General features: G+C 48.4%; 1 protein-coding gene across 8 annotated transcripts in view; it reads right to left on the bottom strand.

Annotated features, from left to right (window-relative positions):
- rapgef2b (Rap guanine nucleotide exchange factor 2b) overlaps positions 1–22,666 on the bottom strand; it is a 64,894-nt gene that overhangs the window by 26,792 nt on the left and 15,436 nt on the right. For 7 of the 8 annotated variants that reach the window (XM_029164422.3, XM_055512299.1, XM_029164427.3 and 4 more), the window contains exons 2-7: positions 20,093–20,163; positions 18,305–18,361; positions 12,840–12,923; positions 6,603–6,678; positions 4,721–4,888; positions 917–934 (exon numbers count right to left, since the gene is read on the bottom strand). In XM_029164422.3, coding sequence (XP_029020255.1) covers positions 917–934; positions 4,721–4,888; positions 6,603–6,678; positions 12,840–12,923; positions 18,305–18,361; positions 20,093–20,163 — 474 coding nt within the window. The remainder of the gene's footprint in view (positions 1–916; positions 935–4,720; positions 4,889–6,602; positions 6,679–12,839; positions 12,924–18,304; positions 18,362–20,092; positions 20,164–22,666) is intronic. The other variant, XM_055512300.1, reaches the window with a different exon arrangement.

Here is a 22,666-nt window from a genome sequence, read left to right as displayed (position 1 = left end):
AGCCGTTTGTGCCTGTGCCGCTGCCGCTCCTACACAATGTCTATTCAGAACGGGGCTTTTGTGTCGGCGCACAGCTGAAGCGGAGCAGGTTGTCACAAAAGGACAGCTCTAAAAATAGGAGCTCGGCTTTTCCTCGACTGAGACTGGCAGGTTTGTTCTCTCGGCTCCCGCGTTTCTCCGCGGGTCTCGCCGCTCCACACCTGATCTCCACCTCCTCCTCGCTGTCCATTTGTGCCCGGACAGTGAGGAAGCAGAGACACGGCATCAGCGTAGCATCAAAGTAGCAACTCTTCACACAGACCCGACTTAATTAAACACTGAGGAGGTGTAGATCATCTCAACACACAGAACCACACCCACACTGTGATGATGATAATCCACAGCGCCTTAAGACAGACAACACTATCTTCTATCACATCAGCAGAGAGTCTTCGTCTTTCAGATACTGTGCACCTCAATCAGCTCAATAGACATGAGTTTACAGCCCCATGAGCTGGAACAGAGCGATGTTTATCATCTCTCTGTCAGGATGAGGCCCATTCTCAAGCGTGAATGATTCACTCTCGCATCAAACACAGGGTTTCACTACGTTTATGGCAGCAGACGACGGAGCTTTTCTATCATAGTTGCGGAATAATTCGGCTCGTGTTCGCTGTTGGTGCTTGTGGTCACAGAATTGGAAGCGCGGCGCCGGCGTCTTCCTCTTTATCAGCCTCCACGCCGGTAAATGGAAGCCATTTATTAAGGAAGTCGGCCAGTGGGTGCGGATACAACACGAGGGGAACAGAGGCAGATAAAAACCAGCGGCAGGAGCACGAACACAAACAGCTGGAACACGCACAAAAGCGGGACAGACACACACATATGCTCACTTCTAGTAAACACAAACAGACAACACAGTTAGTAGATACGGTACCTGGGGTTTATTGCATCCCTTGGAGCCAGATTAAGGAGAGAGCAATGAAAAGAAGCAGAGGAAATGAAAGTTATCAAGCGTGCGGCTTTCCGGTGGAGGATGCGAGACGTCCAAAACCAAACGGAGGAAAACAACACAGTTGACACTCCATCGCTTTATGAATTTAAAAGATGACAATTCAACTTGAGGACGGGCACGCACACGTGCACACACACGCACACACCCTTCCACTAAACAGCTCCGTTAAAGCACAAGCACTGACACAGGCCCAAAAGCCCTCATTACGCAGAGGTCAAACAAACACTTCTCATAGGAACGCAGCCCCTTATCTACAGCGGTGCACTTCCTCAGACACCTTAAAGCAATTAAAAGTTGTCAGCAGGTGAGTGAGCAATGTCACAGTCAAGGACATTCAAACCGTGCGCATGATTGCTGATGGACACGTTGGCCGGCGTGAGGATTAGACCTGTGACCTTCTGACTGCAGGACGGCCTCGCTAACCACCAGGCTCCCCGGGTGGAGGGAAGCAGTGAAGGCAGTATTGATCGTCTGCCTCCTGCTGCCTGAATAATTATACAACAGCTGTTTGGAGCCTTGGATACACCACCGGCCGCTGAGTGAACGAAGGGGCGAAATAAAGGAAAGAACAAATAAAAAAATCTGACGACCATGAAAACATTCTGACAGAATCCGAGATCTTAAGTGACTGGCACGAATGACACTGATATTATTGGAAGAGGCAGCACGAGATGGGTGCAAAATATGGACATGGAGAGAATATTAAAAGCTCAAAAAATAAAGTGTGTGCATTAGGGAGAGAGCGAGAGATGCTAGAAATAATTGGCCACACTGAACGAGGCACCCGAGTGTTAATCCACTGAGCACACGGGGACGTGCTGAATCCTGGACACAGTCCTCCTTCGCTGCCCTGAAGAAGCGTCTGTCCCAGGAAACGGGATCCAAGACGAGACCACAGAGATGCTTCTTTTCAAGCATTTCATACTAATACCTTAAATCAAATAGGACATAGCTATACTTCCCTTCCCAGACTAATTTTATCTAAAAGAGCAGCACAACTTCCTTTAGATAGGATGAGAGAGAACTTGGCTCATAATGTGACAGTATTTTAAAAAAAAAAAAAAAAAAAAAAAAAAAGAAGGAATGTCTTAAATCAAAAGCTTTTAATACGACCCAAAGGAAGAAAAAAAGACGGCGCGGTCTTTGACTTTGACGATAAATCCAGGCAGCACATTAGAAGCAAAGCCCAAACTGCCTTCCTTCATCTTGGAAACATTGCAAAGGTCATGGTCCTCCTCCTCCTCAGCAGGCAGCCGAAGCAAACGCAGCCTTTCGCTGTCACCGCCGGCCTGTTTAGCCGCAGCACGCTGCTGCGTGAGCGCCACGAAATCGCGGGGACACGTTCACAAGCGGCTCGCGACCGGTGCCGCGAAGTCCATGAAACCAGCTCTGACTCCGCATCCAATGGTGCAAAAACAGGCTGCTGTCAGAAACATAACACAAGGCGTGCACAGACGACGGTTATGATACATACACACACGTGTTACGTAAAAGCACGTCTGACACTGATCACACAGACACCGGCTGCAAACACTTAACCAGCCGAGTGCTTTAAACCACAGTGATGGTTAAATTTACCTATGTGAAGTCGTGCATGAGCACAAATATGATCTGGCTGCTTTTAAGGCGATCGTCACATCAGCGAGCTAATAACTGGGAGCGTTAGCGTTGTTTGTGCCAGCGCTCCCAGTGGGAGCTCCGCTGCCGGGTTAGCGTCACATTTATGTTCCGTAATAAAGCGCCGCTTGCCGGCGCAGCCTCCGACAACTGAGCGCGCTCAGTCCGCTCCTCGGGCGCGACAGCAGCTGGCACAGCTGCTCAGCGACACGCCGGCCACGGCGGGGGATCGAACCTGCGACCTTACGGGCGCAGAACAGCCGCGCTACACGTGAAGGTCGATGATTCAATAAAAAGGTTGTTTTCAATGTGTCTTTATCATTCTGTGTTTATACAGAATGACAAGCATCACTGACTGATTGTTGCACATTGAACAGGAGCCTCCAGTCAAGTTTCAGTATCTGTAACTTCATGGCAATGACTAAGCTGAATAAACACCTTTGCTGCTGGAGAGATTTCCTTCCTTCACTCCTGAGTTGTGTTTTTTTTTTTTATCCTTGGAGCGTTTCTCACCTCCTAAATACGCCTCAGGGTGGGAGGGAGGCAGATGCGAGCGCTGTCTGGCATTTTAAACGCTGGGCTTTGGCTTGCTCTGTCAGCTTAGCATCTTCCAGATTCAGCTCCTGTGTCGCTCGGCTCCCCAGCACCCTTCTGTCAGCAGCGGCACACTGCAGTCCGCTCTCTTTCCGCCTGTATTCCTAGCTGCACTCGAGCAGAGCCCATTTGGGACCGCTGGTTGCCACGGCGACGGCTCCATCCTTCCCACAGGGACGGTACCGGAGCGAGGAGAGTTGAGCGTGTGACGGGAGACGGGCCATGAGAAAGTTCAGCGCACGCTTCTGAATCAAAAACACAATGAGCCTAAATTTAGGAAGCAGGGTGGGGCTTCGCGGAGCCGGGAGGAAGATGTCTGCAGCATTTTCAAAGCGGTAGTTTGAAGTGCTGCAAAAAGAACCGGGTGCACTGACAGAACACCCAAGGGAACGTCAGGAATGAAGGGAATGCAGTTAAATTGTGCAGAACAGGAAAAACTGTGCACCAACTGCATGCTGGGTATTTACATTATTAGTGTGAAAATACTTTGCTCTCTATTCCCAGGGAAAGAAAGCACACCAGGGTGACGTCTGGCGCAATGCAAGGGACAAATAACTCATCTGCGTGCCATTGACTGAGCTTTGGAATCATCATAATAATAATAATAATAATAATAATAATAATAATAATAATAATAATAATAATAATAATAATAATAATAATAATAATAGCCACAAAGCTAATTTTTGTTCGGCTTTAGGTTCGGGCTCTGGCCACGCGCATGCTGAAACACGATTTATTTTTAATTAGGGGATTTTTTTTCGACCGTGCAAAACATGAATAATTGGCACGGCTTTTGGAAATCGTCTATCAACACCAGCTCCACTGTTCACAGCCTAAATGAGACTTTATCAGAACATAACAGCTGCAAGACTCATGAAGGAAGACACCATCCGAGTCGTAGAACACTGTCCAGACTGTCTTTCTCTGTTCTGTCCCACACTGACTGAACCCTGTAATCTGACATGTAAACGCCCCTTTAATGAACCTACTTCTAAATGAAACTACCTCCTCCTCTCTGCATTGATCATCAGATGTGCCAGACATTTCAGAAATGTTGCCCCTAATTCCATGCAGCTATTTTTCAGTAAGAAAGTTGAGTAGGTTTTTCAATCCGCTGACATTTATTTTGAGCACTTCCAACAATAAAATGCAAGAAGAGACATTTTCACAGAGGCAGATAGAGCAAAACCAAGTTCATCAAGCAATAAAAATGCACAGAGCGACACATCGAAGCCAGCAGACACTGAAAGCAGCTGAACAGCAGAAGGTGGACTTGGAGGAAGTGCACCCTGTTCCATGACACCGCGACCTGCAGCACCCAGGGTCGCCGAAAGGCCGAGCAGGAGGAGAGAGGACACAGCACAACTCAAACAGGGCTACACAACAGCTTGTGAAGCGGGCGCTCACACACACACACACACACACACACACACACACACCAACACAGAGCAAACACAGCGATGGTGCACCGCGGCGGGTGAGCACCGAGCGGCGGCGCGGGGGCCCACTCACCGTGTGGTATCCCCGGGCTACGGGCGGCTTCCCCGTGGGGTACGGGTCCACGGTGTCGATGATCGTCTGCCTCTCGCCTTTCTGGTTGATCTTGCGAAAGCGCCGACGGGACTGTCTGTGCGAGGCTTGCCGCTGAAAGTACTCCTCATTTTCATCCATATAGTCCACCTAGAAATGACAGGGAGGGAGAAAGAGGGGGGAGTGACTGCCGTCGTCTTCATTCACACGCCTCCCCCGCTCACCCCCCCACACGGAAAAAATAAAATAAAACACGCGTATCTTTAAAACCCCACCCTCCTTTACTCCATCTGTGATTCCTCCACATCCTCCTCTCGTCCCTGCCGTCGCACAAAAATAGAGGTGTGTGTGGGCTGCACGATGCACACCTACGTCAAAGGACGCTCACAACACGAAAAACACACAGACAGAGAGCGAAACAGTGGCTCCATGAGGAGTTTGGACAGAAGCGAAGTGATGGAGACAGAGGAGCAATGGGGAATAGGCTGATTGACACACAGAGACGGAGCCCAATGCATGAGATGACAGAAACAGACACACTCAACTTTCTGTGTTAAACACAAAGAAACTACAACTCCATGTTGCCCTCAATAATAAACTGGTCGGAGCGGGAAACATCCAAATGGAAACTGGAACAGAAGAGCACTTCATCCAGGGAGCTCATACTCAGTTGTCTGAGGTATTCGCGGTTGAACCGCTCCGCAGCTTCGCTTCGCGATGGAGCAACACGCGCGAGCGTTCACTCCTCCTCGTTATTCTTGGACCCGCTCCCTCGCGCCTCACTTGCTACTTTCACTGCGGTTTCACGTCTCGGCGTTCAGCCTCCGGGACTGCGCCGGCAAAAAAAAAAACAAAAAGTCCCCTTCCGTTCTGCTGTACCAACGGCTGCCATGACAACGGCAGCAGAGCCGTGAGCGAGTGGGGCCGTGGAGTGTGACTGTGTGTCTAATTGCTCATCTCCGAGCAGCATCCGCGTGCGTGCGTGTTTGTACAGTACACGTGCTCCACTGCCTTGTTTTCCCCGTCTCGCCGCCGCGCGGACACAGACCTGCGAAGCTGCATCTCTACTCCGGCGGCGCCGTAATTGCAGGATGTATCTGGCACCTCGAACAGCAAAAAGGGGGTGAGGCCACAAAGTGCCTGCACTGAGCAGAGGGTGGTATTTACTTTGTAATACACTGGTAGCTCAGTAAACACCCCCCCCCCACACACACACAGCGCAGTCACACAGCGCAGTCACACAGCAACTAGAGCCAGAGAGAGGGCAGATGACAAAGCTGTGGCTGCAGCAGATCCAGCGGTCATTGTTTCATATGTGGGCTCACGTTGCAGGTCTCCATTTGTAAAAGTGGCTGATTTTAACATCTTCGAATGGGAGGTGAGTGTTGCTCAGAGGCCGAACAGAATCAGATGCTCGGACGGACCTGCCAGTCGGAGGATTTGCACTTTGCTGCGTTGACAGCATGCGCCGTCTCGCCTGCTGCAGTTAAAAATTGGTCCAAATACCTCCAAAGCTCAACCATCTGTAACAGCAACTGGTCAACGACCAGTGGGGCGATACTATGATCCTCCTGGCTCTGGTTTTCCTCCAGGAGGATAAGTGCAAATCACTGCTCGATTCATTTGAGTGGCTCCTTCCTGATACGCTGATCCAAGGGAACCAATCAGCAATCAGTCATTTGTTTTTAGTAAATTGCTGCCTTGGAGAGCTGCGTGTTCAGTCATCTTCATGGTTGATGAACAGATGATTTTACTGCTCTGCTACGTCTGCGTTTCACTCTAGATGTTGACGATTTCTTTCTACTTCCACAGTTTGATTTTCTGTAAAACTGGGCCTTGGTTTGTAGAAGTTGGGAGGACTCACCACAATCATCTCTGAAGGTTCCAGGACGATGCACTCGCATCCGCGCCGCAGGCTGCCCGCCGACCGCTTCCCAAAGCTGGAGACAACAGAGACAAATGGAAAACAGTCAATCACAGTCACCTGAAAGCACCTTTAAACACAGCTCTGAAACCCCACAGCTCCAGCGGCTCCGGAGCCGTTTTTAGGGATCCTGTACGGACTGTGAAAGCGCAGCTTTGAGCAGTTCCTCCTTCCATCAGACCCCCCGTGGAAAGGTTCACGGTGACGTCGCAGCACGTAAGCAACAGGGATTAATAAAAGCAGCCGGGGCCGTGACGCCGCTGAGACCTGGAAATTATGAGCTCCAGAATGTGGGTTTGGCTGAATGCTGCCATTGTCCAGCGTTCGAGCTCAAAGAGACGAGGACTTTCCTCTGCGCTATGTTTAAGGTCATTCATTTGAGAACGTGACTCAAATCGTGCAGGTCTGTGCTGATGACGAGACAAACGTGAGTCCAACAGAACAGAAGCGCTGTCTCTCGGACTTGTGTTACACATCAGGCCACATTTAAAGCTTAGGACTCTTTTACTGGGTCAAAGACATTTCATGAGTTGTGATGAGCGGAGCTGCAGTCATCTTCATTCATGCAATCATTCATTCATGCAATCATTCATTCATTCATTTTTCATTCATTCATCCTCGGCCTATGGGGTGAGCTCCTGGTACCTCTCGCACGTGAAGCCCGGGCCGAGGCTGTGGAGGTGGCAGCTTCCATCACTCACGCCGACAGGTGCAGACCTGGGGCCCGGCGCGGCCCAAACGCCTGCGGGTCCTGGGCCTGTGGCTGCACGCTGCCCCTCAGCGCGGACAGGACAGGGTGCGTGATGAACACCGGCCAAATGCTCGGGCTGCAAATACTGGGAGTTGATTTAGCTGCCTTTGCTTTTCCTTCCCGCGTCTCCCAGACATGTTTTGTGTTCCTTTCCTCTTTTGTCAGCTGTTCCGTTGTTTCTCTGCCAGAGCCACAATTTTGCTTGACTAATTTGTCAACTTTCCTCTGCCTTGTTAACAACCCTTTGCCGGATAACTGCTGCTGAGCCTGGAATAAAGGAGCGTGATGGAGGGGCTGGGTGACAGCTAGACCAGTGATTAGCAGCAGTGAAGGGGTTAATGCTGATGGCTGCTGTTTGCTTTGCCTGAGCTCCAGTTTAATGCTTTTTAACTCCTGCCCGTTTCCCTGACGTTCACAAAGCCAAATTCCACCGCAGGGACAAAGAGCGCTGCACCGCGGAGCTCTCTTGCCGCTTTGACTCACGTACTCCCAGGAAGACAGATGTAATTCTTTTGCAACTTATTTCCAGCAAAGATGATTTGTCTGCTGGGCGGGAGCTTCAGAGAAGTAAATGCTTTTGATCTGGTTGTGCAGACGCGGGAGCCGCTACCTGCTCTGATCCTGCTGAGCCTCCCTTGGCCGCCTCCGCTGTGGAAGAGGGAGTCGTGATTCCACCCATGAGGCGCCACAAAACAAGTTGGACGAGCGGAGGCAAACGCCGGTGACGAGTTCAGTCGTGTTGCTCCATTACATTCCTGGCACCAGTAATCCAAGCCTCCGTTTGCAGCAGCAAAAAGCCATGGGCAACAAAAAATATTAAAGTGGAGATTATAGAAGTGGAGAGTGAGGGGGTGGAAGGATTTATTTGGTTTTTTAAAATCATACAAAAGTGTCTTGTTCAGAGATTTAATACTTCACTGTTCTGTGACCTGACTCTGAACAAATATACAAGCACCCGACGAGCCACCGAGCTGAATGAGTGACACGGTCAATAAATATGAAGTTGAATAAACCTTCACTCTCTCCTGTGGATAAAGGTCAGACTGGGGTTTGAGACCTGCTGCAAAGTTGGATCCGTGCAAATATGTCAGTTTATTAACTCCACTAATGACGCTGTGGCGAGAGCACAAGCCACAGCCGGCAAATGATTCAGCACAGTCGGGTCCACAAGTCAGTGGTGACTTTGTGTTTTCTTTAAGAAATGCAGCGAGCGAGAGGCAAGAACAAGGTAAGAGGATTAGAAAAATCAGGAAGGTGGTGAAGGACAGATGACAGAGCAGTTCTTGGGTAAATGAACAGTCGGTGGCTCTGCACCAAAAAGACAAACACTTGTTCCTCAGACTGTTCCTGCACACGTCTGGTCACAGCACCAACCTGTGTGCAGGTTAATTCAATTCAAAGTGCCCACTAATGCATATGCATGGTCTGCCGCTTGGTCTCCAGCCAGAGAGACGGCTTTACGGGCAGTAAATACCTCATTTTCAAATTTAACCTGGCGGATCTCTCGTGCCCCGGCCGTTACACAATAAGTCCGGCGTGTGGAATGCTGCACGCATCAGCAGCCCCTCACTGTCCACCACCACCAGAGCCTGGATCCAGTCTGCTGTGACTGACCCGAGCAGGCGGAGGCCGGGGGTGTGGCTCCTCACCCTGCTGAGCCGAAGGAGGACAAACATTAAACCCCCCAGTTATGCAAGAGCCCAGAGGCGGCGCATGGAGGACGGACGGGAGGTCAGAGGAGCCGGGGGACGGAAATGTGGCCGCGGCTGCAGGGACGGAGGGGAGCTGCAGCTGACAGCCACATTTCACCTCGCTGGCGTAAACAGGATTCCTCCGAGGAGCAGCTCGCTGCTCCGCACGCACACGCCGAGCGGTGGCACCTCTTAAATGGAAGAGGACAAGGACTCGTGACTTTGGTTCCCGAAATAAAGCGTGGCAGCGATTCCAACGCGAAGGGAAAGAACAGACCGTTTCAGAGGGGAGTGACTGGGCCAGCTGCTCCACATGTTACCGGGAGAGCGTCTGTCAATCATCCCTTTCTACACATTCTGCCCACAGCGGGAGGCTCCATCTTTGTTTTGGTTTCAAAGTTGCCAAAAGTCAAGTCTGAGCCCCAGACGCCGAGGAGCGCGCGCCCGTCGTAGCGGCAGCGCAGCAACATCAAAGCCATGCTTCACATTCCACTCTCAGAGGGTTTTGCGGCTCCCGGCTCCCAGTTTGGAGGCGAGTCCCGTTTTAAATTACAACCAAAAATCCCGGGTTCCCAGCCGAGCGTCAACGGACCGAACACTCACCCCGACAACTGCTCCCAGAGTGACAGCGCCACCTGGTCCGATCCGTCCGCCTCCGTTAGCGCAGAGCGAGTCCCGCGAGCGTGTGCCGAACCCGGTGACTGCGGCACATCGCCCTCCGGCGCTCCCGTCTCAGATGGGTGTAGGAGAGCGGGAGTGTGTCGGTCCGGACGTGTGTGTGAATCAGCCTCTGTCCGATGACTGTGCCCTCTCTCCCTCTCCCTCTAGTGTGGTGCATCGACTGCAGCCTGCATTCCAGCGTACTACTCACTTCCTGCTACAGAGTTACAAGAGGGTGGAGGGTGTGTGTGTGTGTGTGTGTGTGTGTGTGTGTGTGTGTGTGTGTGTGTGTGTGTGTGTGTGTGTGTGTGTTGAAGGGGTGGGCAGGTGTGGCTTCTGTCATGAGCTCCTCACACTGTAGACAACAATAAGCCCAGATTGATTGTTTTACATCTTAGGCTTTAATATAACGGTCCACCTCTGGATCTTATTGTCAACACTCTACTCCCTTTTAATCATTGTGTGACTTTATGACACACAAGCTTCTCAACAGTGAAGATGATATCAACCTCGCACGGATAGGAAATATTTTGTTCCTTTTTAGGGTAAATGGGCTCCAAAAACGTGGCTCTGAACAAAGGCCTCGCGGGAAAAGTGAAGTACACACTCAGTTTGGTAGTGGTACTGAAATACCAGTACCAGTACATAATATGAAATACTTCACCTGAAGTAAAACGATCGATTCGTAGGACAATTCCTCTGAAAATCATTTGTTGCAGGATTTCCATAAAGTTCTGGCAAGTGGCGAATTCTGTCATGGAGGCTGAATCTCCAAACAAAACTAAACTTTTTGAGAACATTAAACTGAGTTGAACAATCGCATCCACAGACAGAATAAAACCACGTCTGTCAATGAAGCTGTCTGCTAAAAATGTGTGGACTTCCTCTTCGTATTTGTTCGCTGAGCTGCTTCACGTTAAAGGCCAACTAGTCGGCCCTGATTTGATCGATTCGTCCCTTGTTTGTCTCCTTTAATTATTCATTTGTACAGCAGAGCTAGTCATTTTCTGACGGCTTTACTACCACTTAAAACAGATTCATTGCACTGGTAGCAACAGAGGTTTAAATCACGGTCACCAACCAGAAGTGTTTAAATAAGTTGCTGACACATGGCTCATGGACGTCAGCCAGTTGTGTTTTTAACAAACCGCCTGCACGTCCAGATACCAAACTAACTGACTGTGAGTTTGTTGGAATCCATGAGCAGCACAAGCAGCAGCTTGAATGTAATGTAACTAGAATATGAAACCTTCCTTCGTGTCCATCAGCCTTTTTCTCAGCTGTGAACAAACGTGATGAGGCTGAACCTCTGCTAGCCTGAACCGGAGCTGGTCAGCCCCAAAACCCACCAGCGAATGATGAGCCCTGACAGTCAAGTGACAGAGGCCAGCAATAATAATACACGGGGGAAGTGAAACCGGTTCAGGGTAAATCAAGTGCACACGAGGGTGGAAGTTCACAGCTCCACAAGAGGAATTAAAACTGTTGCTAGAAATATTTCAATGAGGGTGTTATATAATATTTCAAATAGAGGCTCCACGAACTCCACTCGTCCTTTTTAGCCAAAAGAAATTAACCATGTATTTTCTACAGCGTCAATATTTGGATAAATTTGCTGTTTTTTTAAGAAATAACTACATATTACTAATATAACTTCCTGCTATTAAATAACTAAATGCCCCACATTGGTCAGTCAGCTCCTATTAGCATATACGCCGCCTCTGACGTCACCATCATCAAGGCCATAACAAAGTCCTGATTCAAACGTGTGGCTCATTTATTGTAGATTTACTTATGCGCCGCCTCGGGTTTCACGCTGACCTCTGGCGCAGAGCTCCAGCTTCTTCGTTGGATCACGGAGTCATCCATCTGGGCCCTGATCTCATCTCACTACAGCTACAAGCGAGGCGGGAGCGGCGGCGGGGAGAGAGCGGGGGAGTCGGATCGGGTTCTCAACCTCGCTGCCAGTAGAGATGTGAGGAGCCATTTCTGAGCAGGGCCTGTCTGAAACCCGATACTTCCACATGTTTTAAAAGGTTCAGGAAGTCCCACCTCATGTCACAATTAATTTCCCCTCTGATTCAAGTGTTCATCCTTTACACTTTTCATGAAGTAGGTGATGTGTAAAAAAAAAAAAAAAAAAAAAAAGCAAAAAGTCCCCAAAACATAACCAGGATTTGATAGTCACACCTGTCGATCGTGTGCAAACTCATGCTTGTGAAGGCCCTCGTGACGTCATATGGCTTCCAGTTAGACGGGGTCATGACTTTTTACTGGTCACGGAGCCTTTATCGTGAACCGCTGCTGGGAGTGCAGTCATTCCACCACAGTCAGGAGGCTCCAACTTCCCCTTTGAGTCACTCAAGAATTGAATGAGTGCGTGTGTTATTTTAGCTCAGCTATAGGAGCAGATTATACAACATTTACCACCAGTATTTCACTGGTCTTAATAGAATTACTATCAACAAAAAACGGATTCAGAGCTGCGATAACTAGATGCGGAACCACACTAACGTAAAGCAAACATTCCTTCCTCCGTCGGTCCCGTGCTGAGAGTGGATCCCTGCAACATATGCTCAGCAAACATTCTGAGCCCTCTCCTTCCCAGTCATGATGTCCGAGCTTTGACATTTACCTGCCAACACCTGAGAATCCCCCTCTGGCTGCTCACAGACATTTTCACCTTGGCCAAACTCTAAAGGTTGTTTTTAGGAGGAGCAGCTTATTGGTGCGCGGCCTTTCTTATGAAAAGCCTCCCACATCCGCGTGAATGCGGAGATCGAGCGGCGCCGACCCCCGCTGCACGGGCCGGGACCGATCGGCTCCGCGGCCCAACGTGACGGCCTCCCGCTCCGAGTGTCCGTAGGTGTGTTACGCAAGCTTAATGGATGAAAGGATCATTGTGTTCAAGAGGCCCACAGCGATGGCTGGCGTAATGGAGACACTTGTGAAATGGCAGCTATTTAACATTTGGGTCTTGGCTCTAACGCTGCTGTGAGCAGGAACGTGACTTTTAACTGTTGGGGACAAAACCCTCAACCTTTAAAACTGCACTCGAGGCGACGATGGTCCTACCTGCTTCTGGGCAGGAACATGGACTCCTTAATGAAGACGGAGCCAGACAGCAGGATGTACCAGCAGCTTCCAATGTCATCAGGGCTGAAAGGCACAAAGAGGGAGAAAGATATTATAATTAACACAACACAGAAATAACTTAAAGCCTGCGGCAACATGTCAATACTTGGGTTTGTCATTCGTTTCATCTGGATAAGTACATCCTGGATCAGCGACTGAACACATCAGCAGCGAGACGGGCTCTCTGTGCCAAATGCAGATTACAAAAAAAGAGACTGGAGAGCGAGGACTGTGAATGAAGGGAGGAATCATCGCCCGCCCGCCCACACCCGCGGCCCTGCTGGAACACAGACGAGCGGATTGGGCACCGCAGACGAGGCAAACTCCGACTGACCCCTGGATGATGCAGCTGGCTGTCAAGTCCGTACAACATGAGCGGTAAACAAACACGAGGGCGCGCACGTAAACACAACTGACACACATAAGAGCCATCCTTTTGCCAAATTAAACGCTTTTTGCCGCGTTGAGGATAAGGCGGCGTCAGTAGACAACCACGGGCCTAATTAAGCAACATCAAAGTTTCTACTGGGGAGAATCTCTCTAAAAATAAGCAGCTCGTTAGTCACAAACGTTAGATATTAAATAAGACTGTAATTTTTTTTAATTCACCACTAGGGTTTTCTTGCTTATCTCTTTTGTCTGAGAAAATATAAACAGGCTCAGAACATGCAGGATTATCAAGAAAGGCCGTGTGCGTTAACATTAACAAACGCTATGGAGACAGATTTTTTACAGAGTTTTGATTTGGTTTTATATTAATGAGAAGGACTCAGGGACCAATGGGGCAGCGATGCTGTAGATTTCAATAAATCTCTGCACGTCAAAGAGTCATTTTGAACAAGGTGGTAACTTTTTGGCCTGACGTGCCACCTTATAGTTAGCTTTTCATGTAAGAGGGAAGTAGAAGACCAGAAAGGGAAGTATTGTAATCATGTGAAGCACTGTCTCCATCGGTGTCTATGGGAATTTGACACAAACACTTGTGTTTCTGCAATAAAGGACAGAACGTTAACTGTAGCAGCACAACCATTAAAAGTCTAAGCTTGGTCCCATTATCGCCCAAAGTAGGAATATCAAATTCTTAATGTGATGTTTGGAATAAATAGTTCAGAACATTGGTGTATAGTAAATGTAAAGCTAAAGCTACCAGCCACATAAAGTCAGCTTGGCCACAGCTTCACTGCACCCTAAATACATGGGCTGCCCCATTTTTCTACCCACCTCTTAGAAAGAAGGTCAGTGTGTCACGGCATGAAACGTGAACAAACTATCTGGCAAATTAAATGTAGTTGTTTGCTGCCAGACTTCATTAGTCCTGGTATTAAGGTCACGCTTAAAAGCAGAGCGTGACACTTGGATGCCGCGTGCAGAGTCAGGAAATGAAACCGTCCGTGGCGTGACGTGACGCGACATCACGTTTGGTGCCTGAAGGTGTGTTGGCGTTAATCAGCGCAGCCGGTGCTGCACGCTCTCACCTGATCTGGTGAGACTTTTTCATTGACACTACGGAGCGAAATAAATAATCAATGCCTTGTCAGACATCAGAAAAGTAAAGGGCAGGCACAATTATCCTAGAGTAAAGTCTCACCCTCCTCTTCCTCGCACTTTTCCTGCAGGACTAATGAGGCTGCAGACATCACACCCCGCTGACACGCCACAACCTCCCTCACCACCTCGCTCCACACTCCTCACACCCTTGTGATACTTCTCCGCATCCAGATACGACACAAATTAAATCCTTAATTATTAATTGCTGACGCGCAGAGGCACCAGAAGGAGGAGAGGGAGGAGAACGGAGGTGGAGGAAGAGAAGATGCAACACCAAAGAAGTAGGAGATAGGAGCCTCGACAGCTTGACTGAACTGGGTCACACACCGAAGTGATCATCATCCACCAAACCCCCCACCAGGAAGCCTTTCAACAGTGGGGAATTGGGTTATTGGAGCTCCATGGAGGCAGGAGAAGGGGGTAGGATGACAGGGGAAGGCTGATTATAGCGTCAGGACTTCACAAAATCAGGTTTCACTCCCAATAAAAAAAAACCTTTCTATTCATGAATGAGATGCTCTGCTCTCACCGTTAGAAAAGGTCTTTGGTAGATTTTAACCTTTGACACAATGCATCATTTTCTCCTTATGTAGACTTTGAAATCCTAAAAGAAATTGCTCCACATACACGCACACAGCTTGATTTTTGCTTGATTTTTCCAGATCCTGGGAGAATCGCTACATAAACACTGAATTCTAAGGCTTCAGAGTCTCTACCCTCAGTGGAGTTCAGCTCCCAATCATGACACACAACAGAGGCTTTTACAAAGTTCCTAATGCCAAGTCTGAACTTTTGCAGGAATTATTTTGCACATGGAGCATTTCTGTGGAAGCCTAAACAATGATGAAGTGAAGCCAATGTCAATGAAACACCCAGTTTAATATGTCCGACCAGGGTTTAGACTGACGGACGATGGGATGAGAGGAATGTTTACGGAGAAGCCCAATATAAACAAGCTCAACTAAAAATATGACAGTTTTGAATTGTTATGACGCTTGCGCCACAAAACCCTCAAGAGGCACGATGGTGTGGGCTACGTTATGAAACACCACATTCACAACTAAGGCGCACAATAACAAAAACAAAACAGAAACTTCACCGAAGCCAGAGGCGTCGACGGAATCTGCTTTTAAAGGTTTGGGATTCACACAATATGAAAACCGGTTCCGATTTTGAAACTCACTCACACAAACATTCAAATAAACTTCCCTCTGACATTTGTCAGATTTAATGAGCAGCACCGTCAGTTCTCTGCCTCCAGTGCCCTACATACCGTACTGTACAACTGTATTATAATTATAAATATTGGGCTAACTAATCACTGGGGTGTGGTGGGGTTTTCACTCCTGCCCCCCGGTCCGTTTCCTCCTGCTGTGACGAGGGTTCTAACAGAGGCTGCACGAGGCCCAAATCGATCCAACAGCTGCACGTTTATATCTAAATGAATGTAATGGCAACGATGGCCAGAATGGTCGCTCCACCTGATTTTCAGACGGGTGAGGGTCTTTTCTTTATGTCCTGGCGACTCTCTGGTTGGTTGATCAAAGTTTACAAAGCAAAAGTTCAAGGGTCGTATGGAAAGAGCTGACGAAGGGCCGAGAAATCGTTAACCCTCTTCACCGGTCACTGTAAAATCTGTCAAGTCAGCGTCCGTCTCTGGACTTAAGCACTTTAATCTCTGCATGATTAAATCCTGGAGGTTGAGCCTCTCGCTGGGTGAGACGCTTTCAGGACATAAGTGACATAAGTGTCCCTCTGTGCATAGGAAAAATGAAAACCTACCCTTCGCCCCTATCATTACGCCAAGAATGCCAGCGTGAGGTTTCGAGTGTGCACGTCATTATCCTGGCAATCTGTAGGAATCTGTGTGGTTTTGTGGGTGTCCGATGAAAATGAGCATGAATGAAGGCAGCCAGGATTTAGCTTTTCTCTGGATGAGGTCTCAAATGAAAGAGGGCGGCCCAGAAGAAGGACGGCTGCCAAACAGTCCAATTTATGTGACGCAGAGGCAGTAATAACTACAGCTTAGCAATAAATTATTGTCTCTCCCATGGCTATAGTTTAAAATATAATGATAATGATGGTAATGACAGGCTTTATTGATCCCCTCGGGGGATCGTTCTCAGCTGCAGCAGACGAAGGCGCTGCTACGGGGTTTCGGTGACTCGTGAGAGGAGACCTCAGATCCAGGCAATCGCTCCACGCTGTTCACAACAGTTGTGATGAATCCAGTTCATCCATTTGCCTCCTCCTTCTGTGTGAAGTGTACACCCCCCCCTCCATCTCATAACAGATGTTTATGCTAAATGGCATCTCTAGAAAGCAGCTCTTACTCTTTGCCGGCGCTGAAAGATGACATTTATCACTGATGTGTCAGCTCGCGGTGGGAAGAAATCTTTTATCAAAAGTCATTATAGCTTTGCTAAAAATATATTTCATGCGAAGGTGACGTTCAGTAAGTAAATGTTCCCTGTGCAGCCATCTGAGCACCGTCTCGATGTAAAAGCCATACATTTTACTGCATAATAACGATACTATCGCATTAAATTCCCCCGTTGACTTTTAAGGCCGTCGCCCCCTGCTGATTATCAGCGTTGTTATAAACAGATGAGGAAATGAAGACGAGCACTTCAAAGCGTGTGCTTTCACACAGGCTCTGGACTCAATCGGATCTGTAGCACATCAGCGCACACGAACGCCTGTAAAGTCAATGATCTGATCATCTAAAACGCAAATACGCGGCTGTGTCTCAGTGCTCCAGGCCAGTGGTAAATTAAGAAAGGCACTTCTCCTGCATGCAGTCGGCACTGAGCCAGCTGTGAGCATCTCTTGTGCACAAAGCACTCGCACCCTCGTTAACGATCGTGGTTTGTGCATGTGTCCGTTTACGTTTTTCCTTTTGACCCACTGACCTAAAACTGAAGTAGCTTCTCCGAGGAGTGTCTCGCTTGCATTATTAAAATGTCATCGTCCTGTGGACTGATGCCAAATCACACGTTTCATTTCAGCCAGTCGGCTTAGCGATGACATACCATCACTCGTTCTGCAAGTTTTACACACGGATTTGTCTGCAACAACAACACTGCTAAAGCTTGAGAAGGTTTGTAGGAGGCTCCGTGCTCCTGCTGAACCACAGGTCTGTTACACGACCACTTAATCTGCGTTCCCATTGTTTAATCAGCTCCTTCACCAGATCGCAGCCTCGTAATGAGGTGTCGGCTCTTCCACGTCATCTCATCGCACATCATGCGGGAGGAGGCAGAGAAGGGACAGCGCACCTCTGCCGTCCCCTCGAGACGTGGAGTTAATTAACCGGCTTAATTCTCAGCATGGGTGTTTGGAGGACGCCGGCGTTTGGCAGCAGTCAGACGCGCGAGGTGTTTCCCGCGCTCGCGGCAGTTGTGGCAGCCTTTTTCAACGGGATCCAAACGCAGCGAGAAGCTGTCTGGATCCTGCCGATACACCTTTCTGATCATATTAGCCGTCTCACAACACGTCTCGAAAGGAGCAGGCATATAATAGTTACCACTAGCAACTAGAGGTAGCAACAAATTGCAGGAAATGCTTTTAGGAGCCATTAAAGCTTCAATTTGCGTCATTTTGGACTTGGTACACGGTGACTTATTGAATCAAGGTGAAATTAGACTGGAAATCCCGTCTCGGTCTACTCAGAAGGCATTTCCTTTCTTCTGCAGAGCAGTAAACCCTTGCAAGGCTAAGTAATCCTGTGCTTTATGAACATTTGTTATTCTTTATTTGCACCACCCATGTCACTGCCATAGATCAACAGTTTTGACATTATACAATCAGTCTCTATGTACTATACACAGAAATGCAAAGCGCAGTCTTGTACTTACTAGTATAACACTTCATTGGCCTCGTGTCTCTCGTAACGCACCGTCTCACACATTATCCTGCAGAGACAGAGAGGAGGAGTCAGAAAACAATGTTGTCAATAAATGTCAACAGTCAATTTCATTTTTGAACGGGAAAAAAATATAAAAAAATATAAAAAAAAATATTTTATTCAAAGCATTTAAACTCAGTACTCTCCTTAAGGCGCTTAAAGCGAGGTCAAAAGGTCGCCCATAGGAGGACAAGCGTAGCTCAACATTAGAAGCAGACAACTGCAGTAAACAGTGGCTGATCAAAACACATAGGTTTCAAAAATAGCTGTGGGCGGCTGTCGCGTTGTAGCCTCGTTGCACAAGACCTGAAAAACAATCCTGGATCTAAAGAACATGTCACTGGGAAAAACAACCACGGAAGGAAAAGAAATGCACATTCCTCCTATGAAAAAGTAAAAAAAATAAAAACACATAATCCCATAGTGGGATGTCTGGCTCAGATTTCTTTAATTGGGAAAACCAAAGTTGGCGCGAGCACCGGGTCGGTCTATGGGACGACGGGGACATTCCTCAGGATCCAAACAGGGAGGAGGGAGCGGGGACACTGTAGGGCGGGAGGCCTCAGAGGGGTCACACAGGAATGTTCCAGCTCACGGGTCACGTACTGCTGCATTGTTCCCTCGCCTGTATAATCCACACGTATGCACACAAGGCATGCTGGGAACAGGCTTGTGATACGCACTGTTTGGAAAATCTGCGGCGCAGAAAAGAATGGGGGGCTAATACGGTGTCGGGGGAGCAAAAGACAGAATCGTGCGTTTAGGGCAGATTACTGCTCCTGTCATTTTAGGTTGGGATGTTTGGACAGACATGTGGATTTTATGCACAAACACTGCTCATGCCCTCATCCTGGGTCTGGTTCCTATAGAAAGCAAAGTAAGCGCTGTGGTTAATGATTATTTTCTCTGCAATGACAGAAAACAGAGGAAAGAGGCCAACATGAGGCCAATGTGACTTTGGACTCGTGCTTTATGTGAAAAAATAATAAAATATTTCACACAGCGCTGCAGATGCATAAAGGTTAGATCACTTTGAAAGAATAATACTAAATTCATGATCTGCACAATTATAGGTAAAATAATTGCCAGCATGAAACCAGATCACAGGCTGATAAACCACTGATCCCGGTACATTAATGACATTTTCTGGGGCTCCAGCACACATCCAACAAAAGACCATTAAAAATGATTTGATCTGACTGAGCACAATTGGAAATATTGACTTTATTCATGACACTTTTTTAGTTAGAACCTGAGGCTCAGTCAGAAACGTTGGGTTATGTTGGAGCTGCTCAAATCCAGCGGAGAAGAGGAGCAGGCTCCAGAGTTCCGGCTCCACGTTAGCTCGTTTTTATTCTGTCTTTTTGTAAGTTTTACTCTTTGAGGAAGTTTATCAGATTCACAAAAGCCTCCAGAGGGAGAACATTTTCACATATGCAACAGAACTTCCCCCAAAACTGTGGAAGGACTTTGATGTGTAGAATCAGTTCCCCTTTAACATCACTGGGTCTTTGTGCCCTTGGTCATTTTCCTCATGCGGTAATGAAATTAAAACATCTCTGATCTTTATACAGGGAAATAATCCCAGCCAGCGGGTGGTTGGAGGGCAGAGAAGCTGCTCAATTAGAAACCCAGACATTTCACGCGCCGCCTGACAGCTCCGCGCTCCCGTTCCTCCTCAGACTGTGGAGGTGTTCCTTCTTTACCTCATGTTTAACGTGTATGTGCAGACACTCACCTAAGCTGATGCTCTCGCAGGTTGGACAAGGCCTCCATCCCGTGGAGATAGGAGTAGACGATCTCCAGGTCCTGGGGTGAGGAGGAGAACTGGTGTTAGATACAGAGGAGTGGATCTGAAGCTTTAAGGCTGCTGGAATCGCTGTTTTCATACTGCAATAATTTATGACCGCGCACATTTATCGCTCGTATTTCCTTCTGTTGCTTGAATGTTCACTGCAAGTCTGACCTTTTGGTTTGGTTTTATGGCCCGTAGCTTTTCTGTAGCTGATTTGCTTCACGCTAACCACGCGCAACCTCTTTCCAGCCGCAACAGGCGGCTGTTCTGAAAAGCCACTGATAAAACACTGTACGCCACTAATCAACTCGGCAAGCGTCACCAAAAACAGCAACTTGTGAACATTATGAGTCCTTCAAAATAAAGTTAACAGAACCAATTTGCATCATAAACAATCTGTTTGCTAATAAAAACATTACTGTTGTTGGAGCCAATAAGTCAGTCTGTGGTAAAATACTGATGGTTCAGTCTGCAGAGGACAAAGCAGATTCTCATTCAACTAAAAACTAAAAGGGGATAAACACTGATTTGTGCGACGCAACACTGGAAGAGAGAGCAACAAAGCAACTCACATAGAAGACAACATACAGGAAAATCACTGCACAGCTATGAAGTCCCCATTCAATTACTTCATCAAGTGGCCCAGCGAGCGGCTCAGCTTGTTTGGCCCGAGTCCAAGTCAGAGGTGAAACAAAGTGTGGCTGATCGCGAGCTGGCAGCTCGTACAGCCGCCCCACTGTGTGGCGCTGACTGGCTCTGTGTGGTGCAGGGCTGCTTGCAGCTACTGAGATGCCTTTGTCGGCGGCAACTGGAGGTAGATGGAGGGACAACAGAGACTGTGTTAAGACCGCGACGCAGTGACCACCGTGCTTTTGCTTTGAGTTTCTGAGGGGAACAATCATAAACTTCTGGGAGACTGTATAAAATGTTGACAGGAACCAAGAATAAAAGCAGGTGAGACATCACTACAGACTCGGCTCTTTTGCATGGAACAACTCAAGCTGCCTTGAAGTCACGAATCCTCTCCTTGTATTGGGTTTGGCCCGACAGCTGCCCCGTCTTGGGAGCTGCCGAGCCCTGTTACATCACACAGATATTCTCATAACCAAATCCTTATGTTCGGGTGTCTGTGGTCAAAGACGATCTGTGATGAGGAGCGGCCATTTACCAAAGGCCATATTCTGGCGTCTGTTGCCACCTACTGGCAGACGCTGGAACTGCTGTCTTCACTGAATAGAAATTCAATGAGACACTTCAAAAAAAGTGTGTGGGGGGAATGGGGGGGGGCGCTGAACAATCGCCTGAAAAAAGTCACCCTTTCATTTTAAGTGACAGTATATTTAAGGTTTTGGATGATGCACTGGACAAACCCTGATCTCCAGAGCTCCGACGGCCACAGTCCTGCAGAACACTTAAAATAAGCCACACTTTAGGACATGAGGAATAATGACATTTGATTTTGTATTCAAAAGCTCCTGATATTTAGAACCCACTGATCCAGGGAAAATGTCTTAGGCACTGTCCAGTAATCCAGGGTGTAACATGCCAGTAGGTGGCAGTGCTGCCAGTTTCTTCCTCCCAGCTCTTGGTGACAGACTTAATAAAACCGCTCACAGCAGCCTCACAGGAAGAAAAATGCAAAACCATCAATTGCGGCTTCAGTCTCAAATATTTCGCATTGACTGTATGGAAGGAATGTACAGGACCCTGCCGTTTCCATTCCCTGAGCGCTGCATTCACTGCCTTTTCTCTCCTTCTGGGCTCCTTTCAGACTCGGCCAAACACAATCAGCACAAACTGCAAAGGGGGAGGACACGGGCCACAGAGAGGAGCTTCAGACCCAAAGCAGCTTTTTGAACCTCACTGAATGCGTCGGTGCCTTCATCATGTGACTTTGCAGCCTTTCAGAATACGGAGGTAGAATAATCTAAAAGCTGATTTGTCTCTTAGTACTGAGATCAAACGGAGAGCGCGGTGACCCACGGCTTCAGTTCGACTAAGGCGAGTCCTGCTTCATGCTCGTTCACATGTTTGTCTGAGAACTGAAACTCCGTTTAGCTCAGGGAAACAGGAAGGAGAGAGATCAGACCAGTTGCAGTGTGTATGTGAAACTGGGCCACTGTTTGTGAAACACTCATCCAGTCCAGGTTCTGCTCGTTACGCGACCTGGATGCAGCCTGTTCTGTCACTGAGAACCGATCGCCAGCGAGCTTCTGGGCAGTAGCTGGAATCCCCAGAATGTTCGACGCCGTGTGACCCCTCCCCCTCCTGCTCAGAACTAATCCGTGCAGGAACACAGGTGGCCCCGCGGACGTGAACACACACCAAGACGCTGGCTGGAAGAAGCCCCGGGCACACGTCAACGTGTTGCGCGAGCGTCACGTTCCTCACATACCAGCGACATGCTGTCAGCGGCGTCTTTGTCTTCCCCGCTCAAACAAAGCGTGTCGTCACTTCGCGCCTTCCCTTCAGAACTCCGGCGGCGGCGCAATGCGGCCGGACGGGCCGAGGCGTTTC

This window comes from Betta splendens, chromosome 10, assembly GCF_900634795.4.
Source record: "Betta splendens chromosome 10, fBetSpl5.4, whole genome shotgun sequence".
Taxonomy (NCBI): domain Eukaryota; kingdom Metazoa; phylum Chordata; class Actinopteri; order Anabantiformes; family Osphronemidae; genus Betta; species Betta splendens.
Note: the sequence above shows the minus strand (reverse complement) of the source record. Positions and strands in the feature narration are given on the sequence as shown.